Source organism: Dermacentor variabilis, chromosome 2, assembly GCF_050947875.1.
Source record: "Dermacentor variabilis isolate Ectoservices chromosome 2, ASM5094787v1, whole genome shotgun sequence".
Taxonomy (NCBI): domain Eukaryota; kingdom Metazoa; phylum Arthropoda; class Arachnida; order Ixodida; family Ixodidae; genus Dermacentor; species Dermacentor variabilis.
This window is the reverse complement of record NC_134569.1, coordinates 66,896,859-66,917,445: the sequence shown is the minus strand read 5'-3', so window position 1 is coordinate 66,917,445 and position 20,587 is coordinate 66,896,859. Positions and strand designations below refer to the sequence as shown.

At 45.6% G+C, this 20,587-nt stretch overlaps 2 protein-coding genes across 2 annotated transcripts; one reads left to right on the top strand and one right to left on the bottom strand.

Moving 5' to 3' along the window:
• Nucleotides 1–2,446: 2,446 nt before the first annotated feature.
• Nucleotides 2,447–17,147, bottom strand: IntS14 (integrator complex subunit 14). The gene is made up of 4 exons (XM_075680830.1): nucleotides 16,628–17,147; nucleotides 14,422–14,592; nucleotides 5,772–6,125; nucleotides 2,447–4,735 (listed from the first exon to the last, which is right to left on the bottom strand). The coding sequence occupies exons 1-4, from the start codon at nucleotides 16,787–16,789 to the stop codon at nucleotides 3,986–3,988; spliced, it is 1,437 nt and encodes a 478-aa protein (XP_075536945.1). The 5' UTR covers nucleotides 16,790–17,147; the 3' UTR covers nucleotides 2,447–3,985.
• Nucleotides 17,148–17,348: 201 nt separating this feature from the next.
• On the top strand, nucleotides 17,349–19,228 carry mRpL54 (mitochondrial ribosomal protein L54). Its single transcript, XM_075680834.1, has 2 exons — nucleotides 17,349–17,502; nucleotides 17,610–19,228. The coding sequence occupies exons 1-2, from the start codon at nucleotides 17,382–17,384 to the stop codon at nucleotides 18,023–18,025; spliced, it is 537 nt and encodes a 178-aa protein (XP_075536949.1). The 5' UTR covers nucleotides 17,349–17,381; the 3' UTR covers nucleotides 18,026–19,228.
• Nucleotides 19,229–20,587: the final 1,359 nt, after the last annotated feature.

Genomic DNA, 20,587 nt, shown 5'->3' with positions numbered 1-20,587 from the left:
AAGTGGCTGGGATTTGATCCCATGCCTTGGGCTTAGCGGTGCCATTATGCCCACAAAGCCACTATGCCCACAAAGCCACTATGCCACCATGACAGGTAATTTGATTAATTAATTACGCTAATAAGTTACACGTGTCGCATGCGCAATGACCACCATCACTAATATTGTGTTGGCACAAAATTGAATTTGTATTTCTCACAAAAATTTGTTTTCATTCAATCCCAAACAAAAAATGATATGCATTATTGAGCTCCTGCAGAGTCTCAAGCCTCATGTCCCTAATGTATGCTGTTGCAGAGTCACTACACACATCGAGTGCACACCTACTACCAACACGTGAAGCCCCTGAACACCTTACAATCAATGATCAAGGGGACTGCGAGGACAGCTGCCTCGGACTCGGAGCAGCAAAACAAGCCAGGACAATCCTAAAGCAAGAAAGGTGGCTTAGACCACTGACCAGAATCAATAATGAAGGCATGTCGATGCACCAGCCAGCAGCTTACCTCAAACTGGATACTCATCAATTATAACCCCACTGTGTCAGTGTAAAAATACTGCACATATGATGAAAAAGCATCTTTCACTTCATTTCATGGACAATGCCCCATAGTTGCACCAGAATGCTCTGCATGCAACCCCATGTTGAGTGCTATAGCAATGATTAAATCTCCCACTTATTTTAGCGGACACACCATACAAATAAATACAACTGCATGAAAGAGTCTTCAGTTGCTCCCTGCTCAACATAGGCACATCGTAATGTCTGAGCATGTAAAGTTGTAGCACGATAGGCTTTGTGTTGTTCAAACACATTACGGATATCCTAAAATGTGTGTCAAGATATGGTGACACATCATGATCAACAAAGTTTTATGTTCAAAAGCTGCATTGTGGCTTACAAGGGAAGCCATAGCAGAAGAGTGGATTAATTTAGAACACATGGAGGGCTCTTTAATGTGCAGTTAAATACAAGTGCACACATATTTCGCATTCAAACCTCATTTGCATGTGGCTGTAGCAGCTAGGAATTGAACCAACACTCTAGCAGTCAGCAGCAGAACACCAGATTCACAGGCCACCAAGCTGGCACTGACACAAAATGGCTTCATCTGTGATATTAATGAGTGTTCACCATATCCTGTTCTCTGATGGCAGGAGTTACAGTGACTACACTGAATGTGCATTTATATTAATTTATAGCACACAATTATTAAACACTATTTGCAATTGTTGAGATGATTTAAGTGGCAGTGAGTCGTAATGCTTTAACACTAAAATTAATTCCAGAAAAACATACTACTAAATTTTCTCAATTCTTTCATGCAATAAATTTTTTCGGTCCATTTCTGATTCTGAAAACACATCACTTGATTCTTGATCCAAACTTACACTGCGTTGTAGCATTGAAACTGAAACCAAAGTCACTTACTGACCATGCTCGTCATTGGCAATATTGGTACGACCAGGTAGAACCTCCTATGCCGAATAGAACTTGAGATTGGGAGATAAAGGGTTAAGGGTATTCATTGCTCAGCATTTGTGGTACAGTAAGAGAAGTAAGAAATCCATACATGCTATTCATCTCTCTCAAAGCAATGCTCAGCACACTGGAAGTCTTACCAGATTTTTTGCATTTGCTTTCTAACTATTCTGAAAACTTCTCAAGTACAGCAAATCACAGTTTTAACTTGAACATACTGATAGCTGCGCACATTTTTTCTCAATCAGTTGCCCTGTGCACCCCCATTGTCAGCACTCTGACATCCTATCACAGTGCTTCCAAGCCACTGCTTTGCACACCGCAAAGTTAGCCCATTATGCTTATGTTGCACAATAGTGGGTTCTTCTCTTTTACACATTACCAACAACCATTCATGCAGGCAACTACGTTTTTTAAATTTTACTAACACTAAAACCTAGTGTACACACCCCATTTTTGGTAATGTACAGTGCTCACAGAATGAAATGCGACAGGGAGAATTTAGTAGAACCCTGCATGTGTGAGGGTACCATGTCATGTCGCTTGGAATCTGGTCACCAAAGGTGACGCGGACTCCGATATAAGTGTACATGCCAAAATTACATCGATGCGACACAAACTTCAGCCAGTGGAAATGAAAATATGTGCATTAGTTAGCCCTCAATTGACGCGTTTCATTTCGTGAGCACTGTACAGTGCTAACAGCACTTGCATGCCACATCTATATAAATGCAGCACTAATCATGGCTTGCATGTGGCAGTGGTTTTGCATTCTGTGAACTTTTCATGCATATTATTTAGGGGAGAGAAACAATTTTCTACGTGGTGCTTAGTGAATTAGGCCAGAAATCTTTCCTTAGATGGTATTTTTCTTGAATGTAGCGTCTCCTATTAACCCCCAAGTACGGATCATTGATAGACTACCAAGAGCAAGATGTGAATTGACCAGTCCTGTAGAATGGACACAATCGAAACTTTACTGGTTTTGTTTCCAGACAAAGAAGCAATTTCTTAAACCTTGGCTTTTCTAGGTAGCATGCCATGTACAAATGACCACTGATGAATTCGTACACTTACGTGCTGGCTGCCTGATTATTTCTTTCTTTCTTTGTGAAAGGCCAACTGTAACTAAATTTCACTTCCGCTAGGTTTGCTGTAAATGAGTAGTGAATCAGACTGAACCAATCTTGGCAAGGCTGCAGGGCTAGTAATTGTATAGTTTTCTTGTTAGCAGCTTTTAACAGCACCTGAGCAGACAAACCGCCTTCGAAATTCTTTCAGCACGCCACAGGTGCCGGGCACTTCGGCTGGCTCACATTGCAAGCACCTGGAGCTAGGTCACCCGCAAAAACTAACCGGATCGCGCAGTTGTCCGAGCGCATTAATGGCGAGCAGGCTCATTATGACACCGCAGGGTAGCTGCGCTGTGTAACACACGCAGCTATGCACAACTCCAGTCTGGCCATGCTACGTGATGCGGATCGGCTTTGCCCTGCACCAGTTTGATGAATGGATTGTGGCCAAATCCAGGTCGCACATTGTAAAGCGCTATCAAAAGCAAGCATACGTGTTGTCTGGGCTTATCTCAAAGGTCATGCCGAGGTGCCTTGCATCAAGTCATGTGTCACTTCTGGCAACCGGTAATGGCAGTCTTTTCAGCTACAGCATTAAAAACGGGCTATTTTGCTCAACACAGCCTTAATATTGCTCAAAATTGCCCATTCATGTCATGTCAGCCAATACGACTGTTATGTGAACATATAAGATCATCTGCACTGTTAAAAACTATGATTACACAATCTTTTCAGCTGTAAAATCAATTTTGTTTACATTTGCCAATTTATTCTTTGGGAAATGTCTGCATACTGTGTCCATGCTATATTCTAACTTAAGAGCCTATTTCAATGTTGCTTCCAGGAATGTAATAGCATGAAGGTATTCTCAAGGTTTCAGTACAAGAGTCCCAATAATGTTGTGTTTAGGCACACACGAATTTATGAATGTAACATTACCTTAATGTTATAAACAGTGCCCATATCACACCTTTGACTCTCACTTTTAGACACAGAGATAAATATTCACAAGTAATTTACAAAAGCTCATGTCACATTGCAAGTGCGTATGAAGGGTACCACACAAAGTGCCTATCACGTATTTATGAGTTCCTTGTTCAACTGTGCAATGACTAACATTACAGCAAAAGAAAAACATGTCAGGACGGGAAATTTACATATGAGGTGATAAGTACCACAGACAGTGGTTCATTTATATGCATCTTTTTCAACTTGGGCTATGTGTACTGCACGTCATACCTGTGTCATACACATATACTGTACATTCAACTACTGAAACAAACAACTAGTGCCTCTGTTGAGGAAAATCTTTCTTGAAAGAACTAACAGGAGGTCACTGGTTTGAACTGTCATCGAAAGTACATGTGTGACATGTGTACGACAGACGCCTTCACCCGTACGAATGTCTCTCTACGGTACTTTTCGATGATCAGTCTTGAGAAGAGAACTTGGTTCGCAGTGGCGTCAATGCCGCTGTGTAGTCCTTGCAGCTGGGGCCCCTCAAGAATGACGACGCATGGCTCAGCTGCAGGGCAGCATCCGGATGAGCCGAGCCTGGCAGCAGTGTGCACTCTCGCTCTAGAATTGTGGCCATGCCTTCCAAAAGCTCGTGAAATCCAAGCGAGAGTGCAGCGCGCCGCAGTCGGTTCAATTCCTTGTAGAAGTTTGCCGTCTTTTCTGGCAGCTTCCTTGCATGCCGCAGAATCTTCTGGATGTCCGCCTGCAGGTCAGACTGGCGGATCCACACGACCGAGTTGTGCGAGTAGCTGTGCTTGTCGTTTGACTTGACAGGAAGCGCTTCACTCCCCAAAGGAGCCAGCGCCTGCGGTCCCAAATGGTCCAACTTGCCAAGCCACGGCACTGCCTCGAGCCCTGGCTCAAAGGTAGACAGCATAAGATTTGACTTTTTCTTGCTGTCGGCCCAGGAGTAGAGCATGCCGTACCAGTCCTGTCCTATCTGGCATAGGGCCACCATGCCTTCAACCTTGAGGCTCCCGTGCAACAAGACACAGAAAGACGGTTGTTTGCCTTCATCGCCGTCTTCTTCTTCTTCGCCTGTACGTCCTCCTTCCTTGGGTTCCGTGGGTCTTGCCTCTTCAGGACCTGGTGCAGGGAGCACCAAGTGACGGGAGAGAGTTGGTGGATTAGCCACCTGTTGCAGCCCAAGGAAGCCGCAAACCTGAACAGTGACAATAAGATTTAACATGTTACAAAAATAGCACTGATCTACACGCATGCCATGTAAAATCACATGGGGATTGCCAGTTATGCCAAAAATGAGATTTATCTATAGAATGTATAAGGATTGCAGGTGGCAGTCACTCTGCTACAAGATGACTGGACAGTTAGATGACCAAATGCCTTTTACTGCAGAAGCTGCAGTTTATGGCAGTCTTCCATAGACTGCACTGTTGTTTTTGGCATGTAGATGAAAGCAACGTTTTTTGTTACAATGACGTTGGTTCAAACCCCTCTGCAGCTTTAGCACTCTGCCTAGAGATGCTCCTTGTAAGAAGCAAAATCAGGTTAAAGGCCTTGCTATCACTTATATCACCCATGCAGGTGAATGACATTATCCAGGCACACATGGTAAACTCACTACCAGGTTAAACAATCGTACAGGATGAATTCGATAAAGCCATCTAGTCTAATTTGCAGCATGGGCTTTGTTCATATGAGCTAGTCTCCACCAGGCTGTCTCACTACATGATGTTGCCTCACTCCTATGAGGCTATGGGCAAGCACCACTGGCCAGGAGGTCCTGTGGAAGTTTGAGTGTGTAACTAAAGTATGCTGACACCGTCCACCTAGTAGAGACCACGAAAATGACATGGCATTGTGAATGATAACAAATGTGTACCTGTATTGTTTGCTTTCGCTAATGCGTCCAACTAAGCTCTGCCCATGGTCACACACATTTTGAGGAGCACATGTGCTCCTATATTCTAGCATGCCAGTGTCCAGCCAAGTCAGAAGCTGGAAACACACGCCTCAAGATGAGATGTGAAATCGCAGTATGTACGACTTAAATTGTTTCCTCCGCTTGCTAGGCTGTGTGTTACGGTGCTGCTGTTGGCATGCGAAGTTTCAGTGCTGGTTGCCCATAGCCTTGTAGGAGCCAGTCAGTGAGACAACATGATGCAGTTCACCGCATATGCTTAGAATACTATTCCTGAAGTTGCCTAAATGTGTCTGCATCCTCAGCACACAATTACCTGGATGGTCGTAGATGGCTGGGCCCAGCCAAAGTCCTGTGGCCTCTTCTGGGGTTCTGGCGGTGGGCAGAGGCTTACACTGGACCAGAGCTGGCCACAACGCAGCACGCCATGAAAAGGTGCGTACTGTGCCTGCGCCAAATTCAGAAAAGCTTGCTGCACACTACGGATTGACAGGCCTCCTTCGGGCAGGAACAGACGGCCGCCCATTCGCTGAGCTAGGCGCCCCAGCGGACCAAGAGCTGGGGGTGGTGCACCAGTTGCAGGGTGCAGGCAGACGGCGTGTAGCCGTCCTGAACCGCCATCCTCCGATCCCCGCCAGCCACTAAGGGCACCATCGGTGACAAGAATTACCTGTGTAAAACAAAATCAGGTCACATAACTGTGCTGTGCAATTACAGTCAAACCATGTTATAATGAAGTCATGTCCAATACAAAAAATACCTTCGTTATACCCTATATTCGTTATAAGCAGCGTACAAGACTTCGCAAGAAAAAGTAATTTTAGATTTACTTAATGTATCTGATAGTCAGTCATATCCATGTTCATTATATTGCAAGTCGACTCTATTTTTAACACTGTGGCCTAACGTTGCAATATTCTCTATCCCAAGCTGGTCTATCTATGGTGTAAAAAGACATCTATCAAAGTATGATACAAGCTGCTTGACATGATGATGATGATGATGATGATATAAGGTTTTATGGCGCAAGGGCAAAGTATGGCGAAAAAGTGTCAGGCTAGTGTTAATGAGTTCGTAATGTAGTAATGAACTGCGAGAGGTAGGTGAGATTTGGCTGCGAAAGTGCCTTAAAACAGTCGCTGTAAAGTGTGTAAAATGCATGTGTATAATAAAATTATGGTAATGACTGATGATGTATATTAGTATAAAAATGGAAGCTGCATTCTGTAAGGATAATCAGTAGAATAATAATAGAATAATGATGATGATGGTGATGATAATAATAATAATAATAGAATAAATAAACTTAAGGATAATCACTAGTGATGACCATAAAAGTTTCATTACAAAGGGATAATGCTGTAAATGTGTGAGTGAGAGCAGCCCTCGTACCTCACTAGTGAGCCTTTGAACGCAAGGGCTGGGAGGCACAGGCTTCACAAAATGCTATCGCAGCAGCAGCCTCTAGTGAGAGGATGTGCTATAAATCCTTGGGGCTTGTGGGAAGGCCGGGTATGGTCATCTGGGTCACCAATTTGTCGGAGGTTGCGCAAAGAGGTAGCCACCATAGCCACGGTTCATTTAGGCTGGCCAGCTATGGTGCAGCGGGATCTCAGGAGCGGCCGAAACCGCCGCCGCTCAGGTCGAGAGCACTAGTGTATTCTATTCTGCTGCAACCTGCACGTTACACCGCTACAGGGCCCCCCTCCTAGTGTGAAGTGCGATTGAAATAAAGTCCAATGGTAAAGTCCAGGTAAAGTGTGCAGATGGTGTCGTCGTTGGTAGTGTAGGGTTCACACAATCAAAGAGAGATGTACCAGGCAGCACTAGCAGTGCAGTTTGTGAGCGACGTGCAGCTACAGTGATACGTAGTGCGAAATTGCAACCTTCTGCAGGTTCTCGTAGATGCCCAGGCCTGTAGAAGTCAGGGCTCCAAAAGCAGACCGTCTGGCAGTTCGAGACTTGCGTGGAGATAGCGCAAGTGTTGGTCACTCATGTTGCTGATAGAGAAATGATTCTCGAGCTGAAGAAACCAGATGGCAGAGCTGCTCCTGTAAATCTTTGGTAGGCCATGCATCCACAAAAGACGTGAGCACAGAACATTGGAAGGCTTGCCTGCTGCTGCTAGTGGTGAAATCTCGAATGCCGATAGCATCAGGGTTGTGGTGGTCCCTGAATGCATTATGAAGGCTGTACTTGTGACACGGCCATGCCTACAAGAGTGAAATTTGCGCCTAGTGGAGCCGGTGGGAGAGCCTCTGTATCGGTGATGAGTGAAGTGCCTCTGAACAAAAAGCAGACAGCTTGCGGGAACGTCCAAGGAAGGAGAGCAGTGAGCCGTAGAATAGCCAAAAGTGCTTACATTTGGCTCAGTGAATTCTTTGGAAAGAGGGGTCACACAGCTGCCTTTTGAGCTGGGGAGGAGGCTCATGAACCCAGTAGAGATCTGATGCTAGGGCCGGCGCATGCTGACGATCGGCACGTATGGATAAAGGCGATGCAGAATAAAAGGCGGAATGACGCGATGGTTCATATGGCAAGAGCGGTTGCGAGTGAGCGCTCGAGGTGACACAGTGACCAAGGACGGCCGCCCGCAAGTCGTCGTAGAAGTCAGGGCCAGAGGCTGGCAACTGGAGCCTGTAATGCAGCCGGGGCCTGGAACCTTGTTGAGAAGGAAGTGGCTGTCCAGCTGGATGAACCAGATGTCCGGCATGTCAATTTAGAGTTCCCAGACACCCTACAACTGCGGGACGTCAGCCGAACCGCATGAATCCACATCCCTCGTTTGATAGAGTTGGTGCGCCGACACTGCGCTCGGTCGTCCAGGTCACCAATTTGTGGGAAGGCTAAGTTCGGTCGTGCGGATCACCAATTTGTGGGAGGCGGTGCGAAGAGCTGGCCACCGTAGCCACAGTTTATATAGGCTGGCCAGCCATAGTGCAGCGGGTTCTCGGGAGCGGCCAACACCGCAGCCGCTCAGATCAAGCGTGCTAATGTGTTCTATCCTCACGCTACCTGCATGCAAGCCTATCTTCGCCTGCTTTCGAGGTGATAGTCACGCCACTACAGGCTGATAGCTTGCAATGTACCAATATCTCACAAAACCTTTAAATCTAACTTAATGTGAAAAGAGAAGAAAGGGGGTTAACCGAGGGGCCCAATTTTTATTAGTCATATCATGAGAAGCCAACAAACGTTGACACCAAGGGCAACATAAGGACAACATATAAACCCACATATGCTACCTGAAGGTGCGCTAATATATGTGCGTTTATTGACCAGCTCCCTTCACCCAAAAAGATCACGTTCTCGTGACACCTGCGGCAAAAACAACGTTCCACGTCCGCCGCCAAGGTCTGTGAGTGGCGGCGCTGGCTAACACTCCCAGTACACATAAATACCCAAGAAAGTGGATGGGGAAATGCCGCCGCAGTAGCTCAATTGGTAGAGCATCGCACGCGAAATGCGAAGGTTGTGGGTTCGGTTCCCACCTGCGGCAAGTTGTTTTTTCATCAACTTTAATTTCTATAAATTCATCGTTTCTCCATTTCATTCATTAAGCACAAGTAATTTCCCCTATGTTGTCCTTGGTGTCAGTGTTTGTTGGTTTCTCTTAATATAAAGGTCTGTATAAAGAGCCAAAGTACTTTTTTCTTTGATCTTCTACTTCCCGACACTCTATCAAGATGTGCAGGACAGTTGGCATATCAACACATTTATCGCAGACAGGAGGCTGATCACCGATCAACAGGTAGGGGTGAGTGCTATATGTGTGGCCTATCCTAAGACGGCAAATAATAACCTCAGTTTGTCTTAATTTTGTAAGCAGTGGCCAGTTTCCAACATTAGGCTTAATAATGTGAAGTTTGTTGAGTGTTTCAGTGTCCCACGTACGTTTCCAATAGTCCCTTAGTTTCTTGCATAGGAAAGGCTTTAAATCTACGACAGGGACAGCTAAGGAACAATTCCTTGGTTTGGGAGTTACTGATGTAGCTATACAGTCTGCAAGCATGTTACCCTCGATGCCTCTTTGGTCAGGTACCCAGCAAGTTATGATACGTTGATGAGATGCATACAAAGCACATAGGATTGAATATAGTTCAGTAAAGACAGGATTTTTATTCTTTTGTAGAGACATTAAAGTTTTGACGACGCTTAATGAATCTGTAAATATGATACGCTTTTGTAGTTTTAGTTCTTTGACGCGGCTTACAGCCAACAATAGTGTGTAGGCTTCCTCCGTAAAGATGCTTGTTTCCGGATGCAAACAGGCAGATTCCGAAAAGGATGGGCCGACTGCAGCATAAGAAATGCCGGCATGCGACTTTGATGCATCAGTGTAGAATTCTTGACATACCGCAAGTACTTTGACTGAAGTTCTAAGAAGTGCATTTTTATGTGTATTTCTGGAGCATTCTTTGTAACTTCTGCAAAACACATGTCACAGTCTATCAGCTGCCACAGCCATGGTGGTACTGGTTTGGCTGGAGCCATTAGAGGATTTTCAAGAAGTGGGACAGCCATTTCTTCACTGAGGTTCCTCATACGTAGTGAAAAGGGTTTTCTCACTGTTGGACGATCTTTGAAAAGTGTGGCACAAGTCATATTGTTAGTTTTGTTACAAGGGTGTCTACAGTTAGAGTGAGCTTTCAGGAAATACATGAAACTGGAGTAAGACCTTTGCAGATGGAGTGGCCTCTCATTAGATTCGACATAGAGGCTTTGTACAGGGCTATTTCTGAAGTCTCCTGTGGCCAGGCAGATGCCTAAGTGACGAACAGGATCAAGCCTTGTTAGGGCACTCGGTTTAGCGGACTGATACACCATAGCCCCATAGTCTAAATGCAATTGAATAAGGCTTTTGCAGAGATTCATTAAGCATTTTCTGTCACTGCCCCAATTTGTAGGCGAGAGAATTTTCAGTATGTTCATAGTTTTCAGGCACTTGGCATTGAGGTATTTGATGTGGGGGATGAAAGTTAGTTTCGGATCGAGTATGATACCTAAGAATGTTTGTTCTTTGTTCACAGGAATGTTCAAAGGAATAGTGGGAACAGGGAGCATACCTCTCTTTCTTGAAAAAAAAGGACACAGAAGCTTTTCTATGGATTGATCTTGAACCCATTTTCGTCTGCCCATTGGGATACTTTCAGCAACCCAAGCTGTATTTGTCTCTTGCAGGCTGCCAAGTTGCATGATCTAAAACCAACCTGTACGTCATCTACATAGACAGCAGAAAATGGCTTAAGGCAGCAAGTAACGTAGTGTGTTCATCTTCACAATAAAGAGCATACAGCTGAACACATCTCCCTGTGGTACCCAAGTTTCCTGTGTAAATGGACGTGAGAGTGTGTTGCCTATTCTTACGCAGAAAGTATGTTTTGAGAGGTAACTCTCAATAACATTTAGCATGTTTCCCTTGATGCTCATTTGTGACAGGTCTCGAAGGATTCCATATCGCCATGTGGTGTCATAGGCCTTTTCCATGTCAAGAACTATCAATAAAAGCAAAACTGCCTATGGACAAAGGCATCACAAATAATAGCCTCGACATGCACGAGGTGGTCAGTTGTTGACCGGCCTTCTCTAAATCCGTATTGGTATGGACTAAGCATTTTGTTCGATTCAAGGTTGTGCAGAAGACAGCGACATCACCTTTTCGAAAAACTTGCAGAAGTAACTTGTTAGCGCTATCGGGCGATAGCCTGTTACTGAGCCGGGATCTTTGCCCTGTTTCAACACAGGGATGACAATAGCTTCTTTCCATGAGGATGGAAGACATCCAGCTGCCCAGAGAGTATTAAAGAGTGCGAGTAGTGCGATTTGTGTGTCTCGGTGAAGGTGTTTAATCATCCCGTACATAACTCTGTCGGGACCTGGAGCAGGGTTCTGACATGTGTTTAGAGAAGCTTTCAGCTCGGCAATGCAGAAAGGCCAGTTAAAAAGTTTATTTGTGCTAAATTTACGGTTGAGTGGCTTCCGTTCCTCCATTTCTTTGTATTTCGGAAAACTCTCGGAATAGTGGGTAGAGCTAGAAACGCACTTGAAGTGCTCACCAAGCGCATTGGCTTGGTCGTTCAGACTTTTTCCTTGGTCATTCAACAAAGGCAGCGGATGTATTCGTTGGCCCTTAAGCCTTCTATATTTCTATATTTCGCCTCCTGTGTGTACGAATTTATGCTGGAGATAAACCTCCCCCAGCTTGCCCTCCTCCCTTGCCTTCGTGTACACCTTCCCTGTGATTTTATGTGTTTGAATTGGATGAAATTCTCTGCATTTGGGTAATGATGAAGTGTGCCCCATGCTTTTTGTTTCCTTCATGCCTTCCTGCACTCGTAATTCCATGAAGGGACTCGCCTTTTGCATGAGTTACCTGTAGCTTCTGGAGTGCATTTTTCTGAGGCATCTATTATAAAAGAGGTAAAATAAGCTACCACGTCATCTATACTAAATTCCCTGATAAAATATCATAATAGATAGCTTGATTCCTTAAAATGGTTCCAATTGGCCGAAGCTAGTTTCCACTGAAGGACATATGAAGGGCATTGTTGTTGCTGTTTTAAGTCAGCGTAATCAGGAAGTGGAAAGGGGAATTTTCCCTTTATTAATTACTTTATTAAGTTTGACTTCACCCTGCCATCTGCTAGCCGCCTGGTTGGCTCAGATGGTAGAGCGGCTGCCCCAGAAAGGCAGTAATCCCGGGTTCGAGTCCCGGACCAGGACAAATTTTTCTTCCACTCTGAGGCTTTCCTTTCGAGGAACCCGTATGGTTTTCCTTTGTAGCAATTGCTACGAATGGGTGGATGTCTGATTTTCCCTTTATTAACTAATAATAATACATAAGTGTTCTGTGTGTGAAGGAAAAAATAGTATAATGGTCAGGGATTCTTGTCAGGACCCCTAACCCTTTCTCTTTGCTTTTTGCAGTGGTCAAGTGACCCGCACTGCTCCTTCAGCACCAGAGGCGCCGATGTTGTGTCCATTGCCTCCTGGCAGGTGCTGGTTGCCCGCCTTTAGAGGCTGGCTGTTCATGTTTCAGGCCTCACCTGGCGAGGGGAGGCCTTGTGGCCTGACTGCACAAAGGTCGCCGAGCTCTGTTGCAAAGTGGACGTGGTAGTTTTACCTACTACTGCCTCAGGGGCAGATGCCACAGCCGATAGCCCAATCTGTGTGGGCCGGGCAGATGGCATAAAGTGGTTTGGAGCAGCCCCCTCATGCACCACATCAGCATATGCATCCTTTAAACCAACGAAGAACCGTCTACGTGCTTCGGTGTACAAGATGTTCTGTGCGACTTTAAGGATTATAATTTGTTTTTCCTTTTTCCAGGTTGGACATGATCTAGAATATGTCGGGTGCCCACCATCACAGTTGATGCAATGAGGGTCACTCAAGGTCACTGGTACAGTTTTCTGCTCCATGGTCGCTGGCATTGCACTTAGCACATGTGAGCTGACCTCAGCACGACTGGGAGCCATGACTGAATCTTTGGCACTCGAAACAATGACGCGGATTTGGCACATATGGTCTCACACGGAGCTTCACATATCCTGTCTTTATGGACTCTGACAGGCAGCTTCTGTCAAATGTCAGCATTAGGTGCTTAGTTGGTACTTCCTTGTCATCATGTCTTATCTTAATCCTTTTTACTTTAGTCACATTCTGCTCCTTCCTGCCCTCGAGAAGCTCCGGCTCAGTGAGTTCCAACAGATCCTGTTCTGAAACTACCCCATGGACTGCGTTTATTGATCAATGAGCAGCAATAGTAATTGCACTGTCTCCAAAGGTCACAAGGTTTGGAAGCTTGCTGTACTGAACTTTATCACACACCTAAAGTAACAAGCCACCACTAGCCATTTTGCTCGCTTTATAGCCTAGTCCAATCGTTTTGGTGGACACATTTTTTTAGCTTTCTCACTATTTATCACATGATACTTTGGGAGGTTTTCCTTGCTTTGGTAAAAAAAACTTGAAGGTTGCTCCATTGCGTGCCCTTTTCAGGGCACGATTGGGAAGCGGAGGAAATTGTGTTGCCATAGAGAGATGTCTGTTCAGCAAAGATGTGAACCACCCCCCCTGGAGCCCAACAAGGGGACACGACAAGATTGTCTTGCATGCGCCAGTTCTACATCCCTGCTATAATCAAATACAGCGTAACCAAGACTGGTTAGCCACACAATATTACATACTTGCCGCCCAGAAATTTGGAAGTGAGAAGAAATGAAGAGAAGACCGGAAAGATTGAAAGTGAGAGGGAAAGACGAACATTGGGAAGAGAGAGACAGGAAATGGCAACCACTGATTTCACCCAGGTGGGTCAGTCCGGGGGTGCCGCCGACATGAAGCTGAGGCCAAAGAGGTGTGTTGTCTCCACCAAGAGGTCGTAAAGGTTCAAGCACTCAGCATTGGCTCAACACCCAGGATCCTCTTTTCCCCGGACACGGCTAAGCCGCACACAGTCAGGCGTGGGAGAGTCCAACTTTTGTGTGCTCGGGTACATCGTGTCACAACACACCAAACACCTGCCAACGCAGACGCCCCTGTGGGGACCACGTGACATAAGACAACCTAGTCTGTACATAGGGTTTCATGCTCGGCTCTCTTTAAACAATGTTTTTTTCCAGGCTTTATGTCAGTTCATCCAACCATTAACCTCTACTAACCTCAAAAGTATGAACAGCTTACAACTCACTGGAGTCGTTAGCAGATGGAATGTAACAAAAACAAATTCTTGAAGCCCCATACACAAACAACCAAGTCCCCCCCCAACGCTGGCCGGAGTTGGCATTGAGTCCAACCCACTGCCCTTCTGCCTACCACATAATTATATACACAAGTTCAAGGTGCAGTGGTCATGTGCAACCAGATGTACTATATGCAAAAGGAAACGTTGCATGAACCATATTCTTCACACGAGGTGTCCCACAAAGACGTGCCAAAAAAGAGTGAGGTATCATGACGCCAACCTGTGCTGGCATTGCAGACCCCCATTCATCGAGGAGCACTTGTCGTGCTCCCTGCAAACCAAGGTTGAGGTCTGTGCGATCATGGCACTCCATCTGCACCAAGGCTGCCTTGATGCTCTCGGTGTCGCGTGTGAATGGCACCACCAGTTCCCAAAGTGATGAGAACACCACCTGCATCATGATAGACATAGGCTTATTTTCTTTCACTCAATAAAGACAAGTGAATATGCAGACACCATTACAGTAGGCTAGTCATTACCAAGCCAAATTATTACTATACTGGCCACTTCCTTACAATTTGGACCAGTTTGTAATTATTTCAACCGACATTAGGCCTCTATCTCTGAAAAACAAGTCCATCAGCCCAGTAATGGGGCATGTTAATGGGGAACCCGCACATATGCGATATCGACGGTGCATCAGGGCCATCGATATCGCTTCCCATATGTAATGGGAAGCTTTAGGTGCCAGAAGTAGCTAAACTGAATCACTTTTAATAAAACAACAGTTTGCATTGTGGTGTATCTGTATCTACACCAGAACCTCGCAGATTGTGGCTGCTTCGAAGGGATGCATATTCAAATGTAATGGCACTACCAGATTTGTTGGTATGTACTTGGCACACAGTAGCATTCTGCAAGCAGGATGAAAACACATGAAATGCTACTGCTACAAAGTGGTAGTAAATGAACCATAAATGTTGAAATTGGGCTAACATTGCGCTGCTTATAACAATGACTCTGATTGAACAACGATTCCTCTGTGGTCTATGTGTACTTAATGTGTTAAATTTGTGAATGCAGTCAGTGACTGCATTCAAACATTCAGAACAAGTCAAGTATTGTTGCAATTTGCTGCATAAAGAAGAAAGAAAATATCACTGCAGCCAAAGAAGGCATTCTAATGCGAGAGCGCACCAGCATGCACAGCAAAGAACTCTGGCACAAGAACAAATAGTGTACTGGCACATCAAAAAACTGAGAATTGAAGTACCAGCCACATATTTAGCCTGCTTGGTGGATAATGCGTCAGGCAAAAAAATAAAGCAATCCTGCTGTCCCATGAATTTTGATGAACGGACCAGCACAGAAAAATATAGGGGGACACTTAAACTGCATCTTTAAGAGTACGACACGATAGCTTAATTGTTTCCTTTAGTGGTTTTTATTCATACACAGTCACTGTTGTTTATTCGCATTCATTCGTTTATAATTAATGAATGAATGAATGAGTGCCGGCAACGTGTCCGTCCGTCGTCCGCCAAAGGAGTCTACTAAGGCGTCCGCGATATGCGTGGCCAACACCGTAGTAAACACCGCGGTTGTCTCCACTCTGTACGGAGTGACTGAATCACGTGAAAACAGGGGGAATGCAGGAGATGGAAATTCAAGACGATGAGCAAAACGTGAACAAGATGAAAGCAGGATTCAACGTTTCGCCAAGTGGACTTATCTTCTTCAAGGTTAGCGAAGGCCTTGAAGACAAGTCCACTTGTCAAAACGTTGGCTCCTGAATCACGTGACTGTGACTTGGGTTTTTTGACACGCCGTGGCCTTATTCGCTGAACAAGAGCCTTAACGCTATCGCGTTGAAAACCAGGGGACAGCACTTTTACAAGTTTACCGAGCTCTCTCGTCCACACTTGTTCCTAATCAGTTTCTTATCCAGTGCCAGTTTTGCACTATATTACCATGAAGTCGATTCAGCTAAGCTTTTCGTAAATCCAATATTAGGACCTTTGAGTAATGCCACGTCCAGTGCAAGCGTTAAATATCAGCTGCACTCGCAATTTGAAGGACCCAGTGCATACGTGCCGTGCGACGTAAAATGCCACGAAAGCACGCGTTCAGATTTCTTGGCCGCCTCGCTGCCGCTAGCAACAAGTTAGCTAGCCTTACGTGACGTGAGGCTCAGTTACGTAAAATTCAAAGAAAAATTGTAACGGCTCGATTTGATTTCTTCTTCCTCAATCGTTTTCGTTTGCTACAGCACGTGTTGAGAGAGTCGACAATACACATGCAGCGGTAAAAACGCCCGGCCAACGCAGATGGTTTGCACTGTCCCATTGATAGTTAAAAAGCCCGGCACAGTGCTACACGGTGACCAAAGCGGCAACTGCTGCGGCGCTTTGACGCACCATTCTGTTACACAATTTAAAAGCCCGAAATATTCACGTCGCATGTGGAAGCGACACGTGTACACGTACCAATGCACAAAATTCCAGTTTACAATGCTGTGCCATATGATCGAGGAAAGCATTGATGCCATGCACGGCCAGTTGGCGCAGCTGGAGCGATTCCGAGCTGTCGGGTGTCGTCACAGGTCGACACATTGACAGCGACACATCTAGCAGGATGACCGTCGGCATGTTGAACTGCAGAAAGTTTCTCGGATGTCACAAGCGCCGAACTAGCCGAGCCGATCGTTTACATCTTGAATGTCGCCGCAAAGCGAGCTCCCAGTCAACTCTACTCTCACGACTTGTAGTACTAGAAAATCCGTAAGAAAAGTAAACAGCTACTGCGTATTCCAATAGAACCCGCTTGTGCAGTACATATTGGAAATGGTACCAACGGTGCCAGTATCACTGCCTACAAAGCGTCACAAGAAAAGACAACGGAAAAGAACAGCATATCAAGCGTTTAGCACAGTTATGGCATTGATGTTACGGTGGCAAGCACACAGTTTACAAAGCAGCCGGCTCATTTTGTGATGATGATGATGATAATGGTGAGACAGGTGACCGTGGCATAAGGCGCTTCGTGTGAAGTTCAAGTTGCCGTAGTTTTAAGCTGATGGAGTAACTCGATAAATTTTATGTACGCACGAATAAACATACCAAAATGTGTTTGCTACCCAATTTTGTGGACGTAGATCCGTGCATGAAGCCAGCGCATGCCAGCGAGCGTGCACGAATACAAGCCAGATCAAGTGAAGATTGAAAAAAAAGAAAAAGAAACATGGCTGTTTGCACGTTGCTTCTTAGGTCTTGTAACAAAATACACCACGGAAATTCGTGGCAAACGTTTCAACAGTTGCTTACAAGAAACTACGCAAAAAAGGCAACTGCAGCAGCTTCAGGTAAACGTCATTTTACCTTCCATTTTCTTTCCCCTTTAAATGTCCTCCGCGAAATCCTACAGAACGCACTGAGTAGGATGCTAACAGCACATCTCCGGTTGCCGCAGCGGGACTCAGCATCCAACCCAAGAAAAAAAAGCTACCAGTAGAAACGGATCCAGAAAAACTCGTGCGCTTCTGCTGCGGCAGCAACATACTCAAAGAAGGCCAGGACGTCGAGCTCGGTCCTGATGACTCGTACCCGTCCTGGCTGTGGGAGCTGCCGCTGAACGGACCACCGCCGTTGTCGGAGATGGACCCAGAGACTCCCGAGTACTGGGAATCTCTGCACCGGCGAGCGCTGCTGAACCAAAACAGGTTGCTCAGCAAAAGGCCAAAAGTTCAGATGCGCATCAACGAGAAGGAGAAGATTCGAAAGCTTAAGGCTTTGCGCTTCCGCGCACTTGCAGCGTACCACTACGATCCAGGAGTGCCGCTGCGCGAGTACGAGGAACAGCTGAAACGAAACAGGCTCGACTGGTGATCGCTGTACAACGTGCGCGCTATAGACTACTTTCAAACTTGCTGGCATGTTTTTATGGTGTTCTTTTGCCGAGTACAGCAGTCGGAGTGGCGACACTTTCTTCCTCCGCGCATTTGACGAGCATCACGCGTTGGACGGAACTCGTTACTTGCTTGTTACGCTGTGCAATGCGTGTTCTAGGGACTATTATTCTGAAAATGGCGCAGTTCATTATTTTGCTCCTTTATGAGATACTGGTTCAAACACAATTCTTAAATGTTATCTACTTCAACTAACTGCATAATATACGCATGTGCACCTGAAAGCATCGTACTGCCACGTTTTGACTTCATTAAGTGTTACTTTAGTAGCACCCTGTCACTATACTATATACATGAAAAATTTACAGGCACAGGATCTATGAAGGAGCCGTTTACATGAAGCCCAGGCTCACAGCCTGCAAGTTTTAGTAGTATATGTGGTGTTGTAGTAGGCTTGTGGGTTCTTCACCTTTTGACAAGCTGCATTGCAACATTGCACTTAAATTGACCTCTTTCATGGAACCTGCACCCCGAATACAGAAAATGTACAGGTGTGGAGAAAAGTAATTGGAACATAGGACCTGCGACTGAACTAAGCCCTCTAAATAAGCAGGGAGCTTAGGCCGAACTGCATTCCGCTGTTCCTCTAGGAGGAAGCTAAAAATTTGATCACACATGCCCCACCTGGCACTCATAACCAGTTCACACATCTCAGTCTTGCTTCTATCCGTGAATCAAGGTGTCATTCCAGTTTCTGCTGCAAAAATTCACTAGTGTGACAGCACAGCTGTACTCCCATGTGATGAGGATGTGTGTAGCGCATACGAAATGCAGAACAGCTGTGCTACCGGCACCATCACTCTGGGGAGTGTCTATACACAAAAGCTGCGACCAAAAGATGAAGCAGAGAAGTGTTAAATGGCTATGGTTGCTGGCCTGTGCACATGCATAATCCAATTCCTTGCTTCTCCCAAGGCTGCTAGAGAGCACTGGGACGCAGTTTGGCCATAGCTCTCGTGATCCAAATACTTTTGCATGCACGCCAATGTTAGCCTGGTGTGGAAGGAGCCTGCATGCAAAAGACTTGTGCATTGATAAGTCGATATTGCGAAATCCTCATTTCTGTACTCTGTCTTAGGAACAGCACAAAATTAAGTTGTAATAAAGGCACTACAATCGTTTATGCATCAGGTTTGTTGCCCTACTGAAATTACGATCCTCATGCATTCTTTCAATTGTAAACTGCCTGGAATTAGCTGTTAATTCCTTGCTGCATTAGCTTTTACAGCCATATGGCAATGAATAATACTTTGCATAGCTGAAATTTAGTAAAAAAAAAAAATTTGTAATATCTAAATGTGCCAATTATACATGCTTAAGAACTGTGCAGCTATTAAAATATGGCAGCCATTGTTCACAGCCTGTCCACAGAAGCAAAAATTGACATCGCTAATCCTTTGGAGATGATTGCTGCCATTAATTCGATTAGCACTGTTTCTTATGATGGGTGTGTAATTGGTGATGATATGGTTATTGCATCCCCATGCACACGAGCACGGAAGCACTGGATGCATTAGGCATGTACAACATGCTGAGCAAGGTTGCGGAGGAACAGGGACAGATCACCAGGCTGTCCGGCACAACTGCGGACAGATGGATCCTACGAGAAATCGGCGTCGTGCCTCGGGAGATCAAGAACAGGCACGGGCTAACAGCCGACCAGAGGAAAAAGATCAGGGCAGTCCCCCTGCCCAGGAATATGAACCCTAGCACAACATCGACAGAAGACTTGCTCGAGCCAAAGCACTCCTCCGACAGGCAGCCGCCTCTGGGAACGCATGCTGCTTTATGGATGCAGCCAAATATCCTGGCAGACGAGCCTATGTAGCAGCGGTGGTCAACAAAGATGGCACGGTCGTCAACGCACGCACAGTCCTGAAGTGGCCGAGCAGGCAGCCATCAGCCTTGCACTCCTAGAAAACAGTAAAAGCTTGGTATACTGCAACTCCAAGAGGGCAGTTCTGTCCTTCGGAACAGGGAGCATATCCCCAACCGTCGGCATAATACTTGGTACTCAACACCTCACCCCACACTACATCAAATGGTTCCCGGTACACATGGGACCATTAGAGGGGCCGCACCCTAACCTCGAGACGACACATGAAGCCACATGAGACCTACCGTATTTACTCGAATCAAGGCCGACCCCGATTTTAAGCAGACCCCCTGAAGACCAAAGCAAAAAAATATATATATATACATATATATATATATATATATTACCTCGAATGTAGGCCGAACAAAAAAAAAGCAAGGACAGCGTTCACAAAATGCCAACAGCGTTTATTGAATCTAAACCTGCAGAGCTCATTCAACGTCGTCATCGCTGCTAGACTCGTCGCTGTGTTCCTTGTCACTGTCACCTTCAAACACTGCACTATCTTTGGTACCGTCAAGCGCATTAGATATGCTGCACTTTTTAAAGGCGCGCACGATCAAAGTACCTGGGATGTCGTCCCATGCTGCAGCTACCCAGCTCGCC

Bases quoted from the DNA above. Each gene is read 5' to 3' on its own strand.
- IntS14 (XM_075680830.1), bottom strand. From the start codon at position 16,789: ATGCCGACGGTCATCCTGCTAGATGTGTCGCTGTCAATGTGTCGACCT. The intron at 14,593-16,627 runs GTACGTGTACAC...ATCATGATGCAG, and splicing joins AACTGGAATTTTGTGCATTG to GTGGTGTTCTCATCACTTTG. The intron at 4,736-5,771 runs GTAATTGTGTGC...GTCACTGTTCAG, and splicing joins AGCCATCTACGACCATCCAG to GTTTGCGGCTTCCTTGGGCT.
- mRpL54 (XM_075680834.1), top strand. From the start codon at position 17,382: ATGGCTGTTTGCACGTTGCTTCTTAGGTCTTGTAACAAAATACACCAC. The intron at 17,503-17,609 runs GTAAACGTCATT...CGGTTGCCGCAG, and splicing joins GGCAACTGCAGCAGCTTCAG to CGGGACTCAGCATCCAACCC.